This window comes from Chenopodium album, chromosome 13, assembly GCF_948465745.1.
Source record: "Chenopodium album chromosome 13, dcCheAlbu1.1, whole genome shotgun sequence".
Lineage (NCBI taxonomy): Eukaryota > Viridiplantae > Streptophyta > Magnoliopsida > Caryophyllales > Amaranthaceae > Chenopodium > Chenopodium album.
Genome location: NC_137846.1, coordinates 21,363,458 through 21,387,649, shown reverse-complemented (window position 1 = coordinate 21,387,649; position 24,192 = coordinate 21,363,458). Strand labels below are relative to the sequence as shown.

Here is a 24,192-nt window from a genome sequence, read left to right as displayed (position 1 = left end):
GGTAAAAAAAAATTAAAAACAACTAAAAACAAATAACGATGCCAAATAGTCCATAATTAACTACTTCCTCCGTTATTTTTAAGTGCTCCATTGGTGTATGCGCGGAGTTTTAGACAAAGTTGTAAATATATATGTGGGTATGGCTAGGAATAAAAAATTTGAAAAAGTAAGATTAAGATATATAAATGGGTGATCATTAGGTATAATGTGAGAGAGTGAAATATTATAATATGATGGTGAGGTCAAGAAGAAGAGAGAGAAATAATTATAATGTGAGTGAGGTTTCTGAATTTGTTAATAGAACACTTAAAAAAAAGAGGTCGTTTTTAGAAAGTAGGGCACTTGAAAAAAACGAAGAGAGTAAAAAACCACCCCACTAGTCCAAACACCCTCTCCGCTAGCCTGTCCCTTACTCTAGACCCCGTCCCTATCAACATTTCACCCCCTTGATTTATGGTGGCTTCGAGGGTGGGGCTGGGGCAGGGATGGTCGGGGTGGTTAGTTTTTTTTTTTTTTTTTTTAATTATTACGAAGCGAAAGGAGTAATCCCGACAAACTGTACTAATATTGGACCGGGCGTGACAGAAGATCGTTAAACACGTGCTCCTAAAAGCAACGCCTGTTGTGAAGGTGGAAGGAGTCTCAAAACACTTTTCTGTTTTCTCTCCCCTCCTCTGTAGTTAGTTATTATTTTCTCTCTCCTCTCCGGTTTGAGTCATCGGCAACCCGCCGCATGGCCGCCTCAAAATCACATTCTTCTCAATCTCGCTTCTCCGGTACCGAAAAGATGGAGGGCACTGGTAGTTGGGAAGCCATCGAATGGACTAAGAATGAGGTTTTTTATAATTCTCTAGCCCTAGAATTTAGGATTTTTCTTAATTATTATCATCAATTTCACTTCAATTCTTGTTTTCATGATTCAATTTTCAGCCTCTTGGTCGGACTGTTGCTCATGGATTTTCCAGATTTTTGTTTGAAGCTGAAGAAGTTATTCGAGAGGTTTCTGATTCTTTTGTTTATGAAATTGTATAATTAAACTCGTATTGTGTTATTAATTGTGCCTTTTTTAATTATTGTTTGTTTGATTGGATTGTTTGCAATGTATATTAATTCGGTTTTTGTTGTTCGGAATTTTGATTATTGTTAGGGGTATGGTGTTGTTCTTGTGAACACGGATGAAGCGGGCACCTTGCTTGTCACTAATTACAGGCTACTGTTTGTGGTAAGTGAATGTGATTGGTAATTATCCGTTTACGAGACATCATGAGTGTAGTAAAGATATGTACGTTGAGATGGGTATATGATCATACCTCAAGGGGTAATTATAGGAATAAAGATAGTTAAATGAAGTTAAAATTGCAGAAATTAAGGATACGATTGAGGGAAATTGATGAGGTATGATCATTTGGAAGTTGGAAATTTGCGATCACGGGGATTTTAGAAGAAGTCGTGGAAGGCAAAAGATGACTTCAATGGAGGAAGCTAAAATTGATATTGGATTTGCAGGAGCATATAACACTTAATGAGGGAATAGAGGGAGAGTACCTTTGTCAAACATCAACAGAGAAGAACCTTGGTTCATGCAGTCGACCACATTTTATTGGGTTTTGGGCTTTGGTATTGTTGTCGTTTTTGTTATTTGAAGTGTGTAGGAACTAAGATGGTGTATGAATTGGAGGATCTTATTGAAATGTAATTTCTTCCTAGTCATTACGATATATAAAGATATAATGAGCTACATAATCAAGCCAGTTTGTGTTGTTTTCAAGTATCTTCTTAGTATTTATTTTTTGACAATCTAGGTGGTCATTAAGTGGTTAGATCATGAAGATATCATAAATCATGTAATGTAACCTTTTTTTTTTTTTTTTTTTTTTTTTTTTTTTTTTTAATTGTTTAATTTTATATCTTATTTATTGTTTTTGTCTGTTCTTATATTTATGTAGCATGCTGTTTGGTGAAGAATCTCAATTTAGGTTCTTACAATGGTGCTGCGAGTTTAATACTATAACACATGTTTCTTATTTGGTTTTACTAGAGTGAGAAGACCAGAGACATAATTGCACTTGGAACGATCCCATTGGCAGCAATTGAGAAGTTTAACAAACTAGTATGTTTCAACCATTCCGGGTCTGATTTAATCTATGCATGCATTTAATTTATCACTCTCCTAGATATATGAAACTTTAAGTGATTAGTATAGCAAAACTGTCTTCCTTCCCTTAGCAAAATTGGAAGTTTTTAGTATATGTATTTTGTCTTTTCCTTACTCTATAAGAGTTCGATATGGAATTTTTTTTTATTTATTTATTTATTTTTTTTTTAAATTTTTTGTGACATGGGTTTATTTAGTCTAAACTTTGCCTCACTCCTCTCTCTTTAATTATTCCCTTTTTTATGACTTAATTGCTGCATGTAATTTAATAAATTAATAAATATGATTTATAAAAGAAGTACAAATTCTTCAAGCCCCACCCTTTTAAGTGTTTTCTTTTTTTAGTTTTCTTTTATTCTGATAAGGAATAATGAATGGATGAGAATTGTTCATGAAATACTTTAATCTAACACATTCCATGGTTTTGAGTGATCTTACATGTGTGGATGTATATGTAATGTTATTGTTTTTCCTCATGTTTTTTTGCTTGTGCTTCTCTGCCTAAGAGTTTGCTTAACTGCTGAAGTTGATTTATCCATGGAGTGATCTTGCATGTGTTGATGAACACTAATATTAGATCAAAATCCCTTATGTTTCCAGCATGGTTTTCTCTTTTAAAGACATGTTACATGACTGGTTTAGTTTCTGTCCTTCAATGTTGGTTCACTGACAAAGGGTAATCTGTGTTATTTCTGATCGTGAAACATTTGTAGTCATTATACTGTTGGTAGTTAATCTTTATTTATGTACCTATTTAATGTATATGTGGGTCTTAAGAGAGGCAGACCTGTTAGTACTGATATGTTTGCCATGTGAAAACATAGGTTGTTAAGCAAACATCAGGATCACGTCAGTCAGACAAGTCTTCAGCACGACGTCTTCTGCAGGTTTTTGGTAAACTCTTCATGCTCTTTTGCTCCTCTAATATCTAGGTTTGTGTAATATGCTTGACTTGTCGTCGTTGAAAGAAATGCCCCCTCCGTCCTGTAATATAGATCCCACTCAATTTTTATGGTCAAACTTTGAAAACTTTGACCGTTAATTCTCATTGTTATGTAACAAAAAAAATGCTCCAGTGAAACATTTTTAGATTCGTCTCAATTTGTAGTCTTGTAATATCTACATTTTATAATTTTTGTTATTTTGCAATTATAGATATTGATGGTCAAAGGTATGTTTTAAAGACTATACAGACAAACATGGGATGGAGGGAGTATTTGTTGAGAATAGGCAAACATACCCGGGGCATCATTACACTTTTGTGTAATCATTTCTGATTTCAACTCGCTTCATTTCAATTCCCAAGATGTGCACAAACACACATTCGAGTCTTAAATAGTGTGAAGGGATTAACATAACTTGGTAACTTTACCGCTAGGTTATCTCATTGGCTCCTTGCAGTAATGTTTACTGTTGTGTCATCTGTTTTTGATTTCTTTTATTTGAATTTCATATGCCTTTGGGAATAGAGACTATTTTAGTGAAAGTGTCAGTTTATGAACCTTTTCAAATTTAAGTTAGATTTTATTATGGTTTAAAGGTGCTAAGATAAGGAAAGTAAATCTTGAAGGACTTTGGCAAATCTTCGACTTACTATATACTACCTGTCTACCTCTGTTTGTGATAGCGCTTAACACTTTAATTCATCACGCTTGTCAATGTAAAACTTTTAACTATAAATATCACTAATTATGTATTCGATAAATTATAGAGTTAATATTTCGAAAATGCATATTGAAATGAATCGTACAAGATGCCACATTAATTAATTTTTCTTACATATAAATTATAAAAAGTAGTTAAATCATCAATCATTCTTCCTTATAAATTATAACAAGTGGTTAAATTGGATTTTATGAATAATGCCTAAAGTCTAAGTGTCAGGAACTTGAAGGCAGTAGGTTTTAAGCTCCAAGACAATCTTTCTAACTTTTTCTTCTTTTATTTGATCATCAATACAGGCAAAGATTTAAGGATTATAGTATTTGGTTTCCGAGCTCGGACTAAGCAGGTAATTTGTGTAATACACCTTTTATGTTGACGAGCTGAATATTCCTAATATATCTGTTGTTAGTGCCGAATTATTCCTGTTTGTCAACTCTGTTCGTTTAGGCATAGTTTGGTAATAAAGTATCACTTTTATCCAAGTTGAAAGTATTATAGTTTTTCTTTTTGTTATGTAGATTTGGTGATATTATTGTACTATGTTTTGGATATATTTGCTTACATGCTTCTAATTTATTAAAAGCTCTTAATCATTTGTTGAATTGGTAGCAAATTTAATACTACCTTCGTTTCATATTTTTTGCAACTTATGTCAAAAGTGGATGCTACACATTATTTGCAACTAATGTTTTCTTTCCTTTTTAGGTTGTCATTTCTTTCTATCTCTCTCCTCATCACATGCATTTCTATTTTCTCTCACTATCTTACACTCACAAACAAATTTTGCCTAGAAGTCTGTGCACCCTTCAAAGTTGCAAAAAATGTGAAACAGAGGTAGTATATATGATGTTCCCACTATAAATACATTAGATGAGCTGTAATGTCTTTTGCAGCAATGTGTTTCATTGTACCCTTTTGTGAGTTGCAAAAACTGTTGCAGTGGTTGGTCTCTACTTATGCCCATTTTAAAGAAAAAAGTTGATTTAAAATGTAGGACTTCCAACCTGATGTGACATAAGTTTATATCTCTGAAAGTGCTAAGGATGTTTTTATCAACCAGTGATAGTAGAATTGAATAAGAACTGGTAAAAGCTTAATTTACTAGTGGCCTAGTGACATAGGCACATAATATTGATTTGGATTCTTGGGGAAGATAATGCACATTGCTATTTTGAAGGAAGAGAGATACAAAGAATTGAAGAAAGTTAAAAGAAATGCAGTTTGAGGGTCACTATGCCCCCATTTAAAGTCTCTTCTTACCACTTTATATTCCTCTCTCTAGTGTAGCCTAAGTTGTATTCCATTTCCTTTTTTGTTTTATTTACTCATTTATTTTCTTTTGAGGCGATCTTTGTTCCTCGTACTCCCTCCATTTCGTAATAAACGCAATGCACAAAGTTTTAGGAAAATTATACAATGGGGCCGAAAAGAGAATTTTATAATATAAAGTATGAGAGAGAAGTTATAAAAAAGTAGTATAAGTGGGGTTGGTAGAGAGAGAAATTATAAAATATTTGTGAAAATGGAATTAGTGGAAGAGATAAATAATGAAATAGTGGTGTGTCTTTACCAAATAAGGAAGTGTTGCAATTACTATGAAACACACATAAAAGGAAAGTGTTGCGATTATTATGAAATGGAGGGAGTACTAGTCTTCTATATTTCTCCTTACCCATGGTTGCATATTTCAGTGTAATTATATACTTCTTTCGTTTTTTTCCCTACTTGTAATATTTCTGTTTTCATGTTCGCCAATGCGTAACTTTAACCATTTATATCTTCAATCATGCATTTATAAATATTAAGATTTAATAGATAGACATTGAGACGAATCTAACAAGATCCCATATGACTAATGTATTCTATAAGTATAAATCACAACATGTAATCGAAGTTGAGTATGTGAATAGTGTACCCTATTGAAATGTTGCAAGTAAATAAACAGAGGAAGTATTGAGTTTAGATGTACTTTATACTTCTACTTCTGTGTTTTTTTCCCGAGGGAGGGGTGGGGAGAACTTAGTTAAGTAAAAATCTGAAATCACTGAGAGCAGCTGGAGCATTTGTTACATTATTGCATTGGCTTTTTAAGGTAATTTATTCCAATGCATTATTATATGATGAATGTTGGAATTATATGTTTCTAATTCCTTTTTTGTTCAGTTCATCATTTTTTCTTGCACTTTTATAGACAATCTGAGAAGAGATATGGTTTTGCTAATCCAAGGCCTCATATCTGTATTGAGTTTTAGGACAAAGTTTCTTTATTGTTTTTTTTTGGAAATGATGTATCAGACACTCAGTCACTTACCCATATCCTTGTATCCAAGTCCAGGTGACATAGGCTGTGCTTATGTAACTAATATATTTTGTGGATCCTTAGAGCTCTATTATTGAGTAATATATGGATTCCTTCCAATATATGTGTAGGTATCTTGGCGAGTTTGATAGGATTGCAAGTTTGCAACATTTGATTTGGAAGCGGGGTTTAATCTGGCAGTGGACAATGCCTTTTAAGTCATGCTTGTGGTAAACTAGCTCATGTGTTTGGTCTGGCTCTTTGTGCTTTTCACACTTGGATATTTCGTTGACAACTTATTCTCAAAGCAATAGTGCTTGTTAGACTTGTTGGTTGCACAAATTCTACTAAATTCTTAGGATTTTATTCTGGAAGTAGTAAATTAGTAACTTTAGAAGGGCTTCAGTTTGAATAAAATTTAGAGTAGGATAGTCGCTATAATATATTTGTCACTTACATCAGTGTGGGATTTTGTGAAGCGTAGCTTCGCTCCTCTGCTGTGGCTGTGCTTTCCCTGTGGGTTGGGGGATCGCGTCTTTCGAAAATCCGAATTCGAGGTTGGGGTGAATTTGGTTTTCTCAGTAGCCTTGTCGCGCGAGAAATTGTATCGATCTGGAGTAAACTCTTGTCCTGCAGTAGTCTATGATGCATACTATAATTTTCACTTTTTTGATTTGTTTAGTTGATTTTTGCTGTAATTCATTTTTCAAATGTGATCTCTAAACTGTGAAGTATAACAGAGACGTGCAGTTTGTGAAGCACTTTTGAGGTGTACAAGACCGACAAGATTATGGGATCTTTATGCTTTTGTTTGCGGGCCTTCTAAATACGTTGGCAATAATCCAAGGGTCCGGCTGTTAGATGAATATTTTCGGCTTCTTGGCATAAGATCCCACTTTCAGCCATCAGATTATATGATTGATGAGGGATCATATACGTTGTCCAATAATTGGTGGAGAATAAGCAGTATAAATTCCAACTACACAATGTGTGCCACTTACCCATTTGCTTTGATTTTTCCCAAATCCATTACGTAAGTATCATACTTTTGCTTTTTCCTTGTTTTATGGCTGTTATATGAATTGTGACCTTCTAGAAGGTATTGATCCATAATTTCATCTTGATGCTAATTCCAGTGACGAAGAAATACTGCAGGCCTCCACTTTCCGGGCTAGATGTCGTCTGCCTACAATTGCTTGGTGCCATCCCGGTAGGCATTTGCAATAAGTTAGACTATCTCATTGCACTTTGCAGTTGATATCTCTTACTGACTTTAATCATGTGAAAGCATAGGTACTGGAGCTGTACTAGCACGCTCATCTCAGCCATTAGTTGGTCTCATGATGAACATGAGGAGGTAATCCTGCTTTATACTCGTGGGTTTAAGTTGTTGTAAACTTTAGTTTTGTTGGAAGTCTACAAAATGTTGCTATGATTTGTGCACAGCAATGCTGATGAAAAGCTGGTGGCCGCACTTTGCACACAGTTCGCTAGTCTAAAGGATGGGAGGAGGTGTGTCTGTTTATCCTATAACGGCTATAACTGATATTTCTTTGTATTAATGTGCTTTAATATTAGATTTCAAATGCATCATCCTTGTTTCCCTGGTCAAAGTTTCTGGCCCTCAGTTTGTTGTGTTTGAGTAAACTTTACCATCTGCAGGCAATATTTTGTCTTAAGTTTTAATCTATTTGTGATTGTCTTGAGATTTGATTTCACCATTGTATTTTGTTTCTTTAAAGAAGAAATATTTGATAAATGAGATAAGTCATTAAAGAGGTCGTTTACGCATTTATACGACATGTAACTGTAAGGCTGTAACCCAAAAAGGAGTAATTGATGTATCAGTCTAGACCTACTGGGAGATGTTTGATAAATGAAAAATTTAGGGGGCGTTTGGTTCGCAAACTGCTATGGGGTTGGAATCAGGAATGAAACCATTGTGGTATGGGTTTGGAACTTGATTCTTAATACCATATGTTTGGTATGCTTATGGAATGCAATTTTTTTCTTTTATTTGATACCTAAAAGTATGAGAATGAGCCAAACGGCCCAAACCCACCTCCCCCCCAAGGTTTCTAAACCCCATACCTTGGGGGTTTGAGGTATGGGTTTGAAACTCTTAAAATCATAAAACAAACATAAGTTATGGGTTTAAACCATTCTAAACCCATACCTTATACCTTAATTATGTTAACCAAACGCCCCCTTATAGAATTTTTATCATGGGTTTTTAATACTGTGAAGCAGATTTCTTTCATTGCATTACTGAGTTCATTCATGGACTTTTTTGGTTTGTGGATTTATGTATAAATATTTGACCTTAGCTTTGATATTGCTTTCTATGTCAGCTTATGTGTTTAATGATCCCTGATTTATTGTTGCAGTAATTACTTGTTTCCTTTCTTGTTGCATATATCAATATCCTTGCTGGTTTTGTACTGTAGTTCTTTATTGCTTTAAAAAAAAAAAAAAAAAATTTCAATAGGATGTTTCATTTAGTTATTTTATATTGATTGAGGTAGGAATTTTATTTTTAGGAAGTTATATATTGCTGATGCAAGACCTAGGAAAAATGCTCTAGCAAATGGCGCAATGGGAGGTGGTTCTGAGTCAGCTGCTAATTACTTCCAGTCAGAGGTTTGTCTCAAGATGTCTGCTTTATCTTTCAATTGATGAATTCTTTGATGCTCCCACTGCTGATTTCTGATGTTGTCCCAATTTCTGATCAGATAGTTTTCTTTGGCATAGACAATATACATGCTATGAGAGACAGCCTGTCCCGTCTTAGAGAATATTTGGATACTTACGGAACCACTTCATCTGATGGAATGTCTTCATATCTTGTAAGTATTGATCTTGGTTTTTACTTTCTTGGCTTGAAGCCTAAATTGTCTCTGCTACCCTTTATTTTGTTCACAGGAATCCCTCCATTCCATTATCGACCACATATTTTCTTCTCATTATCTCATATCCATTTGAATTATTAATTATTATTTTACATTTTAAGTATTAATGCAATATTGGTTTGTAGTTATAAAAACCACTGTAATAATCAACACCTTTAACAGTATTCATATTAGCTGTCAAGAATCTTGTTTTGGATGTCATTATCTATGAAGCTTGGGTATTTTGGTTGATCATCATACCCATACTAGACATGCGGTGCTGCACCAGGGTATCGGGTACTTTGATAATAAAATTTATATGAAGTAATTTTTTTTATACAAACTTTGTTTTCAATTTATTCATTTTGATGATTTTTTTAATGACTTTTTCATTATATTTTTTTTTTGACAGAATTTTTTAATCTTAGTTAACACATAATGTAAAATCTATTAACTATTATTTAAGTATCATAAAATCTTCGTTTTAAGAATATATTATATAATACCTGATTAGCCATACTCATACCCGTCCTTGTGCAACCTAGGATGTCATAAATTAGTTGTTAAGTTTCTTGTAATAGACTAGCCTAGGGGATGGGGCATTTTTAGTAATACAAAGTAGTCTATAGAGTTAGCTTGGGGAAAGGGTAGAGATTTTGTTAGAGGATTAGGATGTCAGAAGGCTATTTATAAAGGTGATCAGCTAGTGTGCCTTGTGAGGGGATGAGCTGAAGTTAATTGAGTTAGCTTGGGGAAAGGGTAGAGATTTTGTTAGAGGATTAGGATGTCAGAAGGCTATTAATAAAGGTGATCAGCTAGTGTGCCTTGTGAGGGGATAAGCTGAAGTTAATTGAGGAAATTTTAATTTTGTATATTTCATTGATGTGAGTATCAGGCCACTCGAAAGCCTGGGTTTGTAATTCTCCATTGTAATGAAGTAATTTATTTGCAACAACCATTTATATAATGTACCCAGTCCCCATTCTCATTTATACATATCTTTTTACCAGTATTTAACATATCCATTCCTGAATACTCCAGTAATTAAAATTTCCACAAATCTAAAAGATGATTGAATGAAAGTAAAAGTGTTGGTGGGGAGACAATTTATTGAATAATATTTCCCTTATTTATTTATTTATTTTTTTCCTCTGAATTTGGCAAACTGTACTTAAATTGTTAGATAATTATAGTCGTTTCCAGTCCGGCTGCGGTACGGCACCTGAACTCAAAGCTACGATCAGATCCGAAATGATTTGATAGGCACGGCGCTTGTATTGCTCTCCCACAACCCCATTTTCATGTGAGATGACACGTCCCAAAACTCTCATGCCTTTCTTGGGTTATCAACTGATTGAACAACCGGGAGCAATTTTCATGTGAGATGACACGCCCCAAAACTCTCACTTAATTGACACGGGAGCAAAACTCTGAATTATTTCAATATTGGGATCTTATTGTTTTTTTCTGCTTTGCAATGAGTTTTGTTGCTATGTCATGACAAAGATAATAAAAACGTATGAAGCAGGACCACTGAATACTAAAGGGGAGCAGAAGAGTATGCTCACAATGCTGCTATCAGCGAGAACATACATTTAGTTCCAAATGCAAGCACTTAAGATTCTTGCATTTAGCTGGGTTGAGGAAAAATCAACTTAAAATGCCCCAACTTTCATTAATGGTATCTTCCAATATATCAGAATAGCTATCACCCTTAAACAAACAGCTAACACAATCAACTAGTCAAGCCAGCTAATACAATAACCTAGTCAAAACCAGCTGTTGCAGTCAATTCTTCAAACCAAACAATCAAGGTTGATGGATAAATGTTTTTAAATATGAGTCTGGAGTTGAAATATTGAGTGTAGCTGTAAGTGACTTTTTCTTTTTTTTCTTTTTTTATTTTTTTTTAACTCTATAATTCTTGGCCCAAAGCAAAAATCAGGTCATATTAGGTCAACATGAAATATGCCTGATAGATGACTAGTTGGAATTTTTCAAATCTTGACTGTATTAAGTTATTTACCCCTCTCTGAACTGTTGCTGGAATGACCTAATTACATATACTTTTAAAGTTCTGTAAAATTTTTGAGCTTAATGACTGCTTGTCAAATATAATGTACTTGTTGATTATGGTTAAATTAGTTTATAGGCGTATACTTATATCATTTCTATGGACAGAGACATGGAGGGTCAACGTGGGGGGGTGGTAATCTTAGCAGTATGTCTACTTCAGTGTCAACCCTTGGTGACAGTGGGTGGTTGATACATGTCCAAAGTGTTTTGGCTGGTGCTGCCTGGATTGCTGCACGCATTGCTAAGGAATCTGCATCAGTTCTTGTTCATTGCAGGTTAGAAAATTTTCATGTGATACTTGGATTCTGTCAAGTTTGCACTAATTCAGGGTTATGTTTTTGGCTTCCTTTTTATATGTTTTTACTTAGCTCTTTGTCATATTGTTCCATGTCCCAAAAAGATGGTCACCATTCCAATTTAAAGCATCCTAGAACATGGTTAACATTGAAGTTGTACAGTTGATATGTATCTGAGTATCAAATACTGGTACTGTTATCCCTTCATTCCAAAATCCACTGTAGTAGCATTTTACTGCTGTGAAGGAAATGGATTTTTTGAGTGCTGGCCAGAAAATATATGATCATTAACAGCATGTTTTATAAATGAGATTTCAATGAGAAACTGTCTGTAAATCGATAAAATTGGGAACTCCTTAATTTTAGCTTCTGTGGTTATTGATTACAAGAATCGTTGAAAAGTAAGGCTGAATAAATCTGGGTGATGCTGACTGATATTTTTGCTTAATTTGTTTAAGTCTCTTTTCCAATAGTATTGTCTAGTGAATTGTAATGTATAATGAGAAACAAAACAATTTAAAGTAAAAGTGTATAAATTTCTATACATTTACTTTTTGACAGAGCTTCATAGTTTCAATTATTTCCTGTACTTCCACATTTAAATGGTTCTCAAATGTTTTGATATCCATATGAAAAAAGAGTATAAGTTGTAGCTAATATAATATACTTCCTCCGTTCCCTAATATTGCAACAAGAGGGGAAGAAATGGAATTTTAAATGAGGAGAGAGATAGAGAGAAATAAATATAGGGACCCATGTAATGAGGAGAGAAAGCGTGTGCATATATGGTAATGTTGTAATATTTGTGAAAAATCTTAAAATGGTAATTGTTGCAAATATATCATAAAGAGGAAGTAATATTTTAGCTTGGCTTGGTATGTTTCCAAAAAAAAAAAAAAAAGAAGAAAAGCTTGGTAGAGTATTCTGTTTGTGTAGGGTTTATAAAGAATGGGATCTAAATTATATAGCTAATACTTCCTGGAACAAGTAACTTTGAAACAGATTGTTTAATCTTGTGAAATACATGACCATCTGGAGAAACATACTTTCAGGCTTTCTTTTTGTTATTTTGCGACGTAATTATGAGGACACACAATGTGTATTATGTGCTAGTGTTATGGCTTGTAAGTGTTGTGTTTTTTTATGGTGAGGGAGTGCATTATATTTATACTGGGTTTGCTGTATATCCTTTTTCGTGGTTATCCTGATAATAAGTGGTGAATTTCTCAGTGACGGTTGGGATAGAACAACTCAATTGGTTTCGCTTGCAAGCTTGCTGCTCGATCCTTACTATCGGACAATTAAAGGTTTTCAGGTAATACTGGGAATTTCCAATGTTTATGTTTCTATTTGTTACATTGCAAATCATAAAGTTCTTATTTTGATGTTTAATTTTCTATACTGGAATTGGTGTAGTTTCTTGATAAACATGCAAACAGGAGAACCCAAGATAATTTAAAATAAAATCATGAGATGTAGGAACACTGTGAACTAATTATTACAGGGAAGAAGATGAAATAAGGGCATAAACTATTTTATGCTTAGCCAAGTCTTGAGATCAATATATTGTTGAAGCAGTTTTTATTTTTATTTTTTTTATTTTTTATTATTTATTTATTTACATATTTATTATTTTTTCCATATAAACTTAAGTATTTGATGCTTTTACCTCATTCTGATTGGTAAATATGGCGATCCTTAAGTCAACTTGTGTATGTTTAGGAATGAAGAACATCTTCAATAGTGGACTTGTGGTGACCTTTTTACTATTCTTATCCAACTTTTATTTGTAACATGGAAAAATTGTGGCATACATTACATATTGTGGTAACAATAGTTGACGGATTTGCTAAGTAAAATGTTTTCTACAATCAGTTATCGACACTTGCTGGAGCTATAAATTTGCAGTATTTGTTATTACAGATCATCCTTGCCTAATATTTAGGCTTCTAGAAACTACTGAAACCTCTCATTTTTGTAACTAAAAAATATATATGTAATAACTGGCAATAAAACCTTTAACTAGCAATAAAAACAAGATCTGCAATCATAATCAAGAGCTTGAAGTAAGCTGGACCAATATATGAATGGAAAGTCATGTTCTCTTCACCTGATATAAGCTCTGCACTTTTCAGTCATCTACTTGTTATAGAACATTCTACATTACCACCCGTATTCAGTTTTCACAATAAGAATATTATGGCTTGTTTTATAACTACTTCTAGCTGACAAGCTTTAGATACTGCTATGTTTCCACTGTAGATAACATAGAATAAAGAGTTCTATAAAAAATAGTCTGCACATGTCCACTCTGTCAGGCTAATCAAGACCCACAGAGTTACTACTTCTATGATTTACAAATGAAAATCAATCATCTAAAAACAAAATTTTCAGAAAATCAAATGGCTGTAAGCCCCAGCTAACCCAAATGAATTTAGAAGTTATTAGACTCCTTTCCCCAAATAAAGACTTATCTTATCATTTGTCATATGCTTGTGTGTGTAATACTCTTTCTGCTAGCTAAAAATCTAGCCGTGGTGTTCTTTGTGTTACCTTTTTTTTATTTATTTTTTATTTTATTTTTTTATTTACCATTGGATTGTCTATGTTCAAATGTTGAAACGTTAGGGGTCTTTGCCAGCTGTGTTTAACACCATAATTGCTTTAGAGTTTGAAGCATAAGAGTTTATATGTTTCAAAAAGTCAATACAAACATGGCCTGACATGTGGATTTTATTTTTTGGTCCTCTATCAGGCACTTGTTGAGAAGGATTGGCTTGGTTTTGGTCATCCATTTTCTGATCGTATTGGTCTCCCAAGTTTATCTGGGAGTGGTACTATGCCTTTAGAACTTTCTTCCAGTGGTAGTTTCCATTCATCTCCTATACGCCAGCAGTCTGGATCAACACAACCTTCTGGCTCTTCACACACACACAGTTCACACAGTTATTCGCCTATCCTTTTACAGGTTATTTTTTTACCCATTTCTCCCAATAACAGTTGGTGTTAGTATCTGGAATTTATCTTTTCCGTACTTGCATGTGGATTTTGTATAATTTCCTGTATATTGCTCCTTTTTGAAAGTTTGTTATGATGTTACAGAAGTTGTTTCTGTATTGATTATTGGCTTATCTTATGTGGCCTTTTTTCATATATATTATTTTTTATTCATTACAATCTTAGATTAAAGAAAGATGAGTCATATTTCATTTGTATGATGTCTGTGTACAGTCAACCAAAAGTCCAAAACACATTCAACTGTTTGGTGCTTCTTGGTACTTGGTTGATAAAACTTCAGCTGGACAATTTGTATTAATATTATATGCATGGAAATCCATTTCCTTATTGAGTTCTGTTCATCAAATGTTAGGAGTATGTCTATTTGCATGTTGAACAATTTTGGGTCAAATGAGTATATCAAGGCTGTCGTAAAATTTTCTATTGGTTGGTTTACTTGTGGTGCTTGTTTGAGAATGGGAGATAAAATCAACCACATTTTTCAGTGCCCTGTAGTGTGATTGCAAAATAACTCCAACTACGATTCCTCCACCTTTACGTCACTCTAGATATCTTTTCTTCTGTGCTTTACCTCCTTTCATTTCTGTTGCTTTATTGCAAGTGTTATCCAGCTTATCCTGTTGTAACGGATACCAATTGTTATTTTTGGTTTAATAGTCATCAGCTAAGTAACTCTTGATTTTCTTTGCTGCAGTGGGTTGATTGTGTTTCACAGTTATTGCGAATGTATCCTTTCGCTTTTGAATTTTCCTCGGTAGGTTTCCTCTTGCTGTAATTCACACTAAAAGAACTATAGTTTAAATACTTAAGAAATTTATAGTCTATTGCTGAAGAGCTGATTTATTAGTTTTTTTCCTTGTCAACTGTAGGCCTTTCTGGTTGATTTCTTAGATTCTGTGCTCTCTTGTCGCTTTGGAAACTTCCTATGTAATAGGTATTCTTCTATCTTTTGTATTTTCTATGAGGCAATGACTGATTTTCAATTTGAGATGGTTTGTTTGGGATATTTCTTTGTTTTTAGAAAGTCCCTTGTTTTTGAAATCCCCTTTTGATGAACAGCTGATTATCTATTTTTTTGTGCAGTGTCCAATACTTGCCACCCCATTAGATACAATTTATTCAAAAAAAAAAAACTTAATTCACTTTAAATTTTGTTTTGTTTTGTGCTTTGTCTTATTGACTATTTTCTGCGCATTCAGATATTCTACTCCTTTCAAAATATAACAAGCTATACTTTTCTATTAATCCTCCAAAATAAGACCAGTCATTATTATTCTGTTTTTTTTGGAATTTTCTGTCAGCATGACCTCTCCATTACTTGAATATTTCCATTTAATTTCTGGTGATTTGATTTGCTAAAGTGATGGATTTGTTGAAGCATGAAATTATTAAGGGATTGGTGTCCAATTATACCCGAAAATTTCAGCAATAGAAATATAAAAATTTGCTTACAAAGCGTGGCAGAATATGAATCATGAATACTAAATGTTTACGCTGCTCAATTCTAAACACATCTGTTATTGAAACTTTCCAAGCCCTTAAACTGAATGAAATTAGCAAGTTTAAACATGAAACATTTCAAATGTTACCTGATATTTAAAGCTACAAATGTTACCTGATATTAAAGAACACCTAGCTAAAGCCCTTAAACTGGATGATTGCTCTCTTGCATCTTTGTTCAATTCTAAATTTGTGTTCTAGGTTATAAACCTTATGGTTTGTAAACTAAAATATTAATTGAAGGAATATTGGAAAAAAGCACAAACTTTGTGTTTGGGAACTCTACATGGGGTGCTTGTTTAGGAGGATTGGCTTTATGGGGATCGAAGGCTAGGTTAAGGATGGTGAATTGGTGGGTAGGATTTCATTAATATTGTCCCCATCTCTTGTTTGGCTTTATGTGGTATAATTATTAGTTGTAGATTTCCACCCACTTGTCCCCTCCTAATTATGATTTTAGTGGGACTAAAGGGGATTTAATCTCCATCCCAATACCCACAACTACACAATTCCTCCTTAAACAAACAAAGGAAATTCCTTTTTTTTTTTTATTTAATTTCTTTTTATTTGGGAATTGGCAATCCTATCCCCACCCGTTATACCTTTGTATACGGAGTAAACGGCAAGGAAGTGGGTAATATGGAACAGTTAAACTATGGGAATGAGTAGAAAAGAAAAGCTATTGAAATTTCTACTTCTATCTTGTTTGATTGTTTAATAAGATGAAATAAGAAATTTACCTAGTTTTCCATTGTTTGATTTGTTTAATAGGGAGACTATTGAACTGCAAGTAAGTTCGCAACAGTTTATTAGATTTCCACAATTTACCCCAGTATTTCCATTGATTTTGAAAAGAAAACTATGAAAAACAAAATTACCCAAAGGTTTTAAGATTTTCATGGATTTCTATAGTTTCACTTCCCCATTGTTTTCTCTCCAAATAAATAAATATGGTAGACCTGAGAAATCTATGCATATCTATACTTTTCCTTATATTTTTTCATCAATGTCAAGTTTCCTAACACACTAAAAAGGTTAGGGACGTTGATTGATTTGGAGAGAGTACTTCCATGTATATGTTCTAATAGTGGTTGAGCAAGGCTGCGAGGGGTGGCAATTGTAGAAATTAGAAAATTCAGAGAAAATATTAACTCCAATTGACAATAAAGGGGTGGGGTTTGTTAGAGTAATTAGGATTTACTACCAATCTAAGCTCTTGCCTAATATATCTCTTTGTTATTAGTATTTGGTGAAACACTTTTTAAAAAATGATGATTTCTAAAATTGATTTTGTAAACATCTTTAGCCTTCTAGAAGTTGGCAGTTATGACCTGTAGACATCTATTTCCAGCTTGTAAATTTTTTTCCTAATAATTGGTAATAAACTACTAGCCCATCACAAAATTTTCTCACACTTTCTATTATGGGGTGTTATAAAGTCTTCCATACATTTCATATTACACTTTTTTCATTTGACTCCTCTTCATTAATCTTTTTCGCTCCTTTCTCCCATTTTCTCTTACTTTTTCTTCTCTCATAAAGCGGGGTGGAGAGGTTTTCAGAAGTATGCAACATTATCTGTAAAATTATAAAAAGAGGATCTTTTAGCTTTTCCAAAAGGTGTTAAACAAGAAATTTTGTTGAGTCAATTAACTTGCAAAGTTCCATCAGTTATGGTTTATAGAAATTATTTGAGATTATTCATGTCATATTATGTGGCATGCCTGTGATCTTCACATGTATTTCACTGGTATTTTATGTGATTTGCAATACTTCTGCCTTAATTTTAGTTGATTTTCAGCTTTCAAGTCAATAGATAGTCTCTGTCAATCAGTGAAAAGGATGGAGTTTGATAGAATTAATTAGTTCCAGCCACAAAAATCTGAACAGCAATTAAATATTTATTTATTTATTTATTTTTTAATTATTTGCTTTTTTATGTGCATTTAGCGAAAGGGAAAGACAACAATGTAGAGTTTCTGAGGCTTGTGGATGCTTGTGGAGCTACTTGGATGATATGCTATCTTGTGGTGGTCAATCACATGCTCACTACAATCTCTTTTATGACCCAATGAAACATGATGGTCCACTATTGCCTCCGGCTGCTGCTCTTGCTCCTACCCTGTGGCCACAGTTCCATCTTCGTTGGGCTTGTCCGAAAGAAGTTGAGGCTGGGGACCTTGATGCTAAGTGTCGAAGCATGGCTAACAAATTCTCTGAACTGCAGAAGGTAACTGTCTTCTTGTTCTTTATATAAACATCATTACTTTACTGGTTAATACCTCAACCTAATCAATAGAGCAAAGAGGAAGTATGAGAGGAGGTAAGGAATAAGTGGTTAGGGAATTTTTTTTAATTTTTTGTTTTTTTTTTGAGAATTTAAAGTATGCAGTGGTTTGGGCAGTTGGGCTGCGTTTGTTGAAAAATTCCATGTGCTGCTGCAACGGAAATGAGAGGATAGATAACGAGATAATTGTACATCATATATAAACTTGCTTTTACTGGAGGTGACGATTTGTCAGCCACCTATTGCTCCATAAGTAGTGTTGAGTTTTCATAAAAATTCTAACATGCTGGAGTCCATCAGTAAGATTGGTAATGCCTTATATATGTCTCATGTTTTGGAGGGGTAAGGTTTGATAAGTGGGGCAAACATTTCAGGTGTGTGGCCTAAGAAAAAAAACCCAATTCTCCCTCTCCTAGCTGTTAATTTCATTGGCACTCCTAGGATTCTAATGGCAGACAATTTCATTGGTATCCCTAGGATTCTAATGGTGGGACCCTTTCTCTCTCCCTAGCCTGCTTCCGTAGAAAAAATATCATAGTTTTTTGTTTTGATTGAGAATATAGAACAGTACAGATAAATGAGTACCAGTGACTAGCATGATTACCTTATTCTGCAGTATGTTCAAACCGCATACTATAAAATGCATACATCATGGTGAATCAGGTTCTTTTCTTAGTTCCCTTTATCCCTATCTAGTTTACACATACATCCGACACTAGGTTTTAGGCAAATCTAATTGACTTCTCAATTATTGTGATAGTTGGTATGGGACATTTTTATCTTTTATTTCCAACTATTATTGAAGGTGTGTAGTGGGGTTTTTTATTTTATTTTATTTTATAAATGCTGGTTCGCTTTTATTAATTCCAACTAACCATTGTTTTTAATAACCCGAAAATTTGGATGATTTCGCTTCTTTTGTTCCCTGTTGACCAGTGTAGGGTTTTTTTTTTTTATTTTTATTTTTTTATTTTTTTAATTTTTTTATTGTCAACACCAACCTTTGACCGTTACAACTGGTTAGCTGGGTGGTGGTGGGGAGGTGAAGGTGGTGTGTAGGGGTAGAAAAGGAATTAGGTATTTTTTTTTTAAAAAATATTATTTTTCACCAATTGGGTGTTGACACGTGACAAGAAACCTGGATATAACTAGGTGATTATCTTTTGGAACCAAAAAAAGCAAATCCCCCCAAAGTTCGGATTATAAGTAAATAACTAATATGTGGCTCGGGCGTTGCACCGGGTTACCACTTTGATTAAATTGTTTATTTATGAAATATATTATCATTGATTATGTATGTTATGCATAAATGTTAAATATAATGTTACTAATTAACAAAGAGTATAGAAAGACAATTTTTAACACTAGAAATGTTGATTTTATTCCTCTTATTTTTTTTATTTATTATTTATTTTTTTTAACTCTGCTTATTTCGTTTTTCCTTTTTAATTGGTGCGTGTCTTTTATAGTTATATTTATTTGCATAGATGACATGAATCATCATTGACTAAGATGGTAAGGAGTTAGATCTTATTTCCTCAAGGTCTAGTGTTCAAAAATCAAAACCCATCAAATGCTTTTTAATAGTAATATCTATAATAGTTAGAATATTTTGTTAATTGGTAATGACGTGTCATTAAGTGATGATGTGGCACAATGGTAGTAGAGTGATAGATGACATGACACAATGCTATAAGATGGGAATGACCTGGCACATAAACGATTTTAGAAACGCGTTTTAATATATAATATAGATTGATAGTTGAGAATAAAAGCGAATCTGCCAAAGCTAGTATTAATAAAACCAATATTTACTTATTTATATTATTTTATTTTATAGTTAGTAGGTGGCGTCTATAGTATATGTTATAGCTAGTGGACCAAAGTAAGTTTAGAATAATAATAAAAAAATTGCTGGGTCCATATCATTTGTATAATGTAAGAGAAGTTTGTCTGTTAAGTAGGGATGACTTTTTAAGGAAAATGCATTAGATGGATCCATATGAATGCAATCTTTTATGGGAAATGTACTTGAGGAAAATGTTTGGAGAGATAGAATACTATCACACAGGTATAGAAGATAAAACACCATTTTTTTTTCTCTTAAACCATAGGTATTGCTTTTAAATCGATTAGTTGAATAATTTAATATTTTATATTCAGCTGTAAAGCAGTGGTTCTATTAGGATACTGTGAAAATGGTACTGTAATTCAATTTCTGCTGTAGATTAGCTTGAGGAAAAAGGTCAGAGTGTTGAGCCCTTTGAGGATAGAGAGGGAATGGAGATCCAAAATTCAATAAATAGAGCAGAGTAGGGAAAAGAAATTGAGAAAAATATGTGAACTGCTAAATGTCGCCCGTATTTTTATCTTTAATGCCGGACTATTTCCCCCCTCTCCTTCATTGAAGCACGTACTACAAATTCTCTATTGAAGTGGCTTATGAGCTTTCTCTTTTATTGAAGCATTCTCCATTAAAGCGGCTCATGAGCTTTTTTCTTCTCCATTGAAGCGGCATTTTAAGCTTTATCCTCCATTGAAGCACCACCATTTCCCCACTAACCTCCTGCCACCACTAACCCCCCCCCCCCCCCCCCCCATCACCTCCAGCCACCACCATCATCTTTGACATGCTCTCCCCATCATCCATGCCTGGAGATCATGTTTCCGGTAGGTGGCAACGCCGGAATTTGTCGTTGCCACCAGCCGGAAACGAGAATTTCAGGCGTTTCCTTTAGAACAGAAACACTTAGTTTCTCGTTACTGGTCGGTGGCAACAACTAAATCCAGCGATGACACCTACCAGAAATGAGATTATAAGGTCTTTCCTTAATTCTTCATAAAAAAAATTCACCTTCTTTGGGGACGACGAAAGTGGAGTTTTTGGTTGGTGGGAAGATGGTGGTGCGTGGGTGGGGATATGGTGTTGTTTCAATGGAGAAGGTTAGTTGTTAGTGTGGAGATGGTGGTGCTTCAATGGAGTTAGAGGTGTCCGGTAAGTGTTTGATGGGTTAGTGTGGAAGAGAGTATGTATATGGGCAATTTTGTCCTTTCAAGCTAAAATGCGGGCGTTATTGACGAATTTTTGGGTGACGTTTAGTAATCCCCTATTGAGGGTTTGTTCCTCATTTTATTTTTTTTTTGGTAATTTGGAACTCAAATGCTTCAAAATCAGAATCTGTCTTTGATCCAAATCAGCTTCTTCTCCTGCCTTCATTGTCTTCCTGTTCCTAGTATCCACACAACCTGAATTATGTCTTATAAAATTGAGAGCATACCAGTAGACTCTTTTTGTATCTTGTAGGTAGGATTGGAAAGGACCTACACTATCATGTCCTTAATTATTGGGTTTATCAGCATTAGTAGCAGCTCTTTTGTTTTCTGTTAATTTTTATTGTTGATCTAGTTGGTTAAAGGTCATTCGTTTGAAAGAGAAATTAAAATAAGATATCCAAATGTGTTGATTTCATATTAAGGGATAAGTGGAGAAGTTTGAAGATTATAAAAGCTGCAGAGGCACAGGGCCTTTATACTTGAAATAGGCAAATTTCCTACATATTTGAAAAAGTAAACATGCCAGTTACATTGTTTTATATTTATTTCAATAACTATTGGTTAGCTTCTGATTTCATATTTTCTTAATTCTTACAGGCTAAGGATACAGCAGAAAGGAAGGCTAGGGAAATTACAGCTGCCATGGAATCTCTGACCGCAGAGTTGAGAAATGAGAAGCAATTGAGCAGCACTGCTGTGCACTTGGCTAAAAAGGCAAGCAAGGAAAATGCTGCTATCAAGCGTGCAATCCAGTCATTGGGTTGCAAGATTCACTTCTCAAGCAGTGGGGATACTACTGTTGATGTTGAACACTACAAGACTGAATCTCCTCAAAAGTCAATTTACTCTCCTCCTGAACGAGATTCAGATAGAATGCTGCAGCGTGATGAAAAGTCAGATCTTTCTGTGTCCATAGCACTCATGCCTGATGATGTTCCAACTGATTCTTTTAGTCGAATATGTGAATCCCTTTGCCCATTACGCTCTCCTGATGGCCAGTGTAGGTGGCCTGAAGCGGGTTGTGCTCAGATTGGAAGCCAATTTGTTGGTCTGAAGGCAAACTTTGATGCTTTTGATCGTTTGTCTATAGATGATGGTTACTTCTGATACATTCTCGTTCCAAATTTTGAGCTAATCTTTGGTTTTAGGCAATATTTACCAGTTCATTGTATTGTCAGAGAGAAGGTAGGTGCTGTTGGTGCAAAGTTACAGCTGAAGAAAATCTATTTTTTCAGCAATTTTTGCAATATTTGCAGCAAAGTAGATGACTTATGATCCACCTTATGATTCGGGCCTTGGGTTTGTATAGTCTAAACAGCGTATAGAGTTGGAAGCCTCGATTTACTAATGCTGATTGTAAGAAGAAAGGTTAAACTGATTTTTCAGAGCCGAACATTGGTGATATGCTGCTTTTTATTTGCCGATTAACCCCCAAGATAGATGGCCACCTCCAGTCTTTTCTAAAATAAAGGTGATGGAATTGTACAGCATTCACATACTTGCTGCTATCCTGTATATGATATATTCTTGCCTAAAATCCATCTTGTAATATTTAATTTTTTTGGATTGTAAATAAAGATTGTAGTAATGTTCTTAGGAGAATTCTGCCATGTTTGATAAATGTTAGGTTGTAATTTTCAAATAGGCTTGATTTATAATTATAATAATCTATATAAAGGATTATACTGGATTTGTTATTTTTATTTTTTTGAGGGGCTGGATTCGTTATGTAAGGATAAGAATGTGGAACTAAAGAAAATGGATCTTTTGGACAAACAATATTTCTTTTTCATTTTTTTTTTTTCACATTGAAAACATAAAATGGAATACGGAGTATGATTTACGGTTACCCATTTGAATGTGGCAGACTGCAGCAAAGATTGCAGGTTGATTAAAAAAAGGATTTGGGCTTAAAACAAATTAGTGGGCTTAATTAAAATAAAATGGCTACTGGATTTTAAAATAATAAGCTACAGGATTACTTCAGTCCAATTTGCAACACTGTCCAATGTGTAGTTTAATTTTTGGATTTTGTTTAAGGAGGCACATTTAAGTGTCTACCGTACTAAATTCATATGTATAATATAGGCCTGTGGGAAAAAGAGTTGAAGACTTGGATTATTATTAGTAATCTAAACCTTATCATTTCTTAGATTAGTCCTTGTTTAGGACAAATCTTAGAGGGGTAGTTCTAGGAATTTGTTTAAGGGTTTAAGGGGTATTATAATCAATCCTGCAAAAGACAATCAAAACAACAAAGAACAATAATACGAAATATAAAATAAAACTTAAGGAAAGGCTTAAGAAAGTAGACATCAATACTAAGTAAGGACAAGAGCAATGATCAGAATGGATGAGCTTCGTATTAAGTTTACTAGAGAAATATTCAATTGTATGCGTGTGAGAATGATGTTTAAATGGTTTCTTTGGTTAATTATACAAAGAAATTTCTAGGTTTTCATACATATACTCAATAATTGAGTATGGAGAGAATAATCGTAATTGATTCTTTTGACCGATTTGATCTTTGAATTTTTGGCATGATTTCCTTGTTGACAATTTGCTTGATCTTTTCGCTATATTTGCATAAATCAGGTTGTTATCTTGCGCCCTGCCTTATTCAGTTTGCCTTTAGGTCTTAGAGTACTTAGCAGCTACGACCCTTGAGCTTTTGGAGGAATACGAGCCCAACAGTCCTACCATTTAAATCTCAAAGTAAACCATTATTAAGGTACATATATGACAATCAGATTCTCACATTATCCAACTCATTCAAGACTTTAGTTCGTTAGCATACTCGGGAGTCCGTAATATACGTAACAAGTGTCGCACTAATAATTAAGATATTTTTTACCACACATTAAACCATCAAGTTTGTCAAATAAAAAAAAATTTATTATCAAGTTAATACAAAATTTGGTGTAAAACAAGGCTTAGTAAACACTAAATAAATG

General features: G+C 33.9%; 1 protein-coding gene and 1 pseudogene across 2 annotated transcripts; one reads left to right on the top strand and one right to left on the bottom strand.

Annotated features, from left to right (window-relative positions):
• The window catches only part of LOC145575372 (uncharacterized), a 290,973-nt pseudogene that overhangs the window by 169,088 nt on the left and 97,693 nt on the right, over positions 1–24,192 (bottom strand).
• LOC145574692 (phosphatidylinositol-3-phosphatase myotubularin-1-like) lies at positions 638–22,941 on the top strand. Of its 2 annotated transcripts, XM_081632543.1 has the most exons (19): positions 638–835; positions 931–999; positions 1,148–1,222; positions 2,039–2,110; positions 2,980–3,049; positions 4,117–4,166; positions 6,860–7,152; positions 7,256–7,329; positions 7,413–7,476; positions 7,566–7,631; positions 8,660–8,759; positions 8,852–8,965; positions 11,189–11,358; positions 12,610–12,694; positions 14,135–14,347; positions 15,092–15,151; positions 15,267–15,331; positions 17,848–18,127; positions 21,836–22,941. In XM_081632543.1, the coding sequence occupies exons 1-19, from the start codon at positions 734–736 to the stop codon at positions 22,343–22,345; spliced, it is 2,532 nt and encodes an 843-aa protein (XP_081488669.1). In that variant the 5' UTR covers positions 638–733; the 3' UTR covers positions 22,346–22,941. The 2 variants fall into 2 exon arrangements, with proteins under 2 accessions (XP_081488669.1, XP_081488670.1); XM_081632544.1 differs by lacking the exons at positions 638–835; positions 931–999; positions 1,148–1,222; ... (1 more) ...; positions 2,980–3,049; positions 4,117–4,166 and adding an exon at positions 6,249–6,349.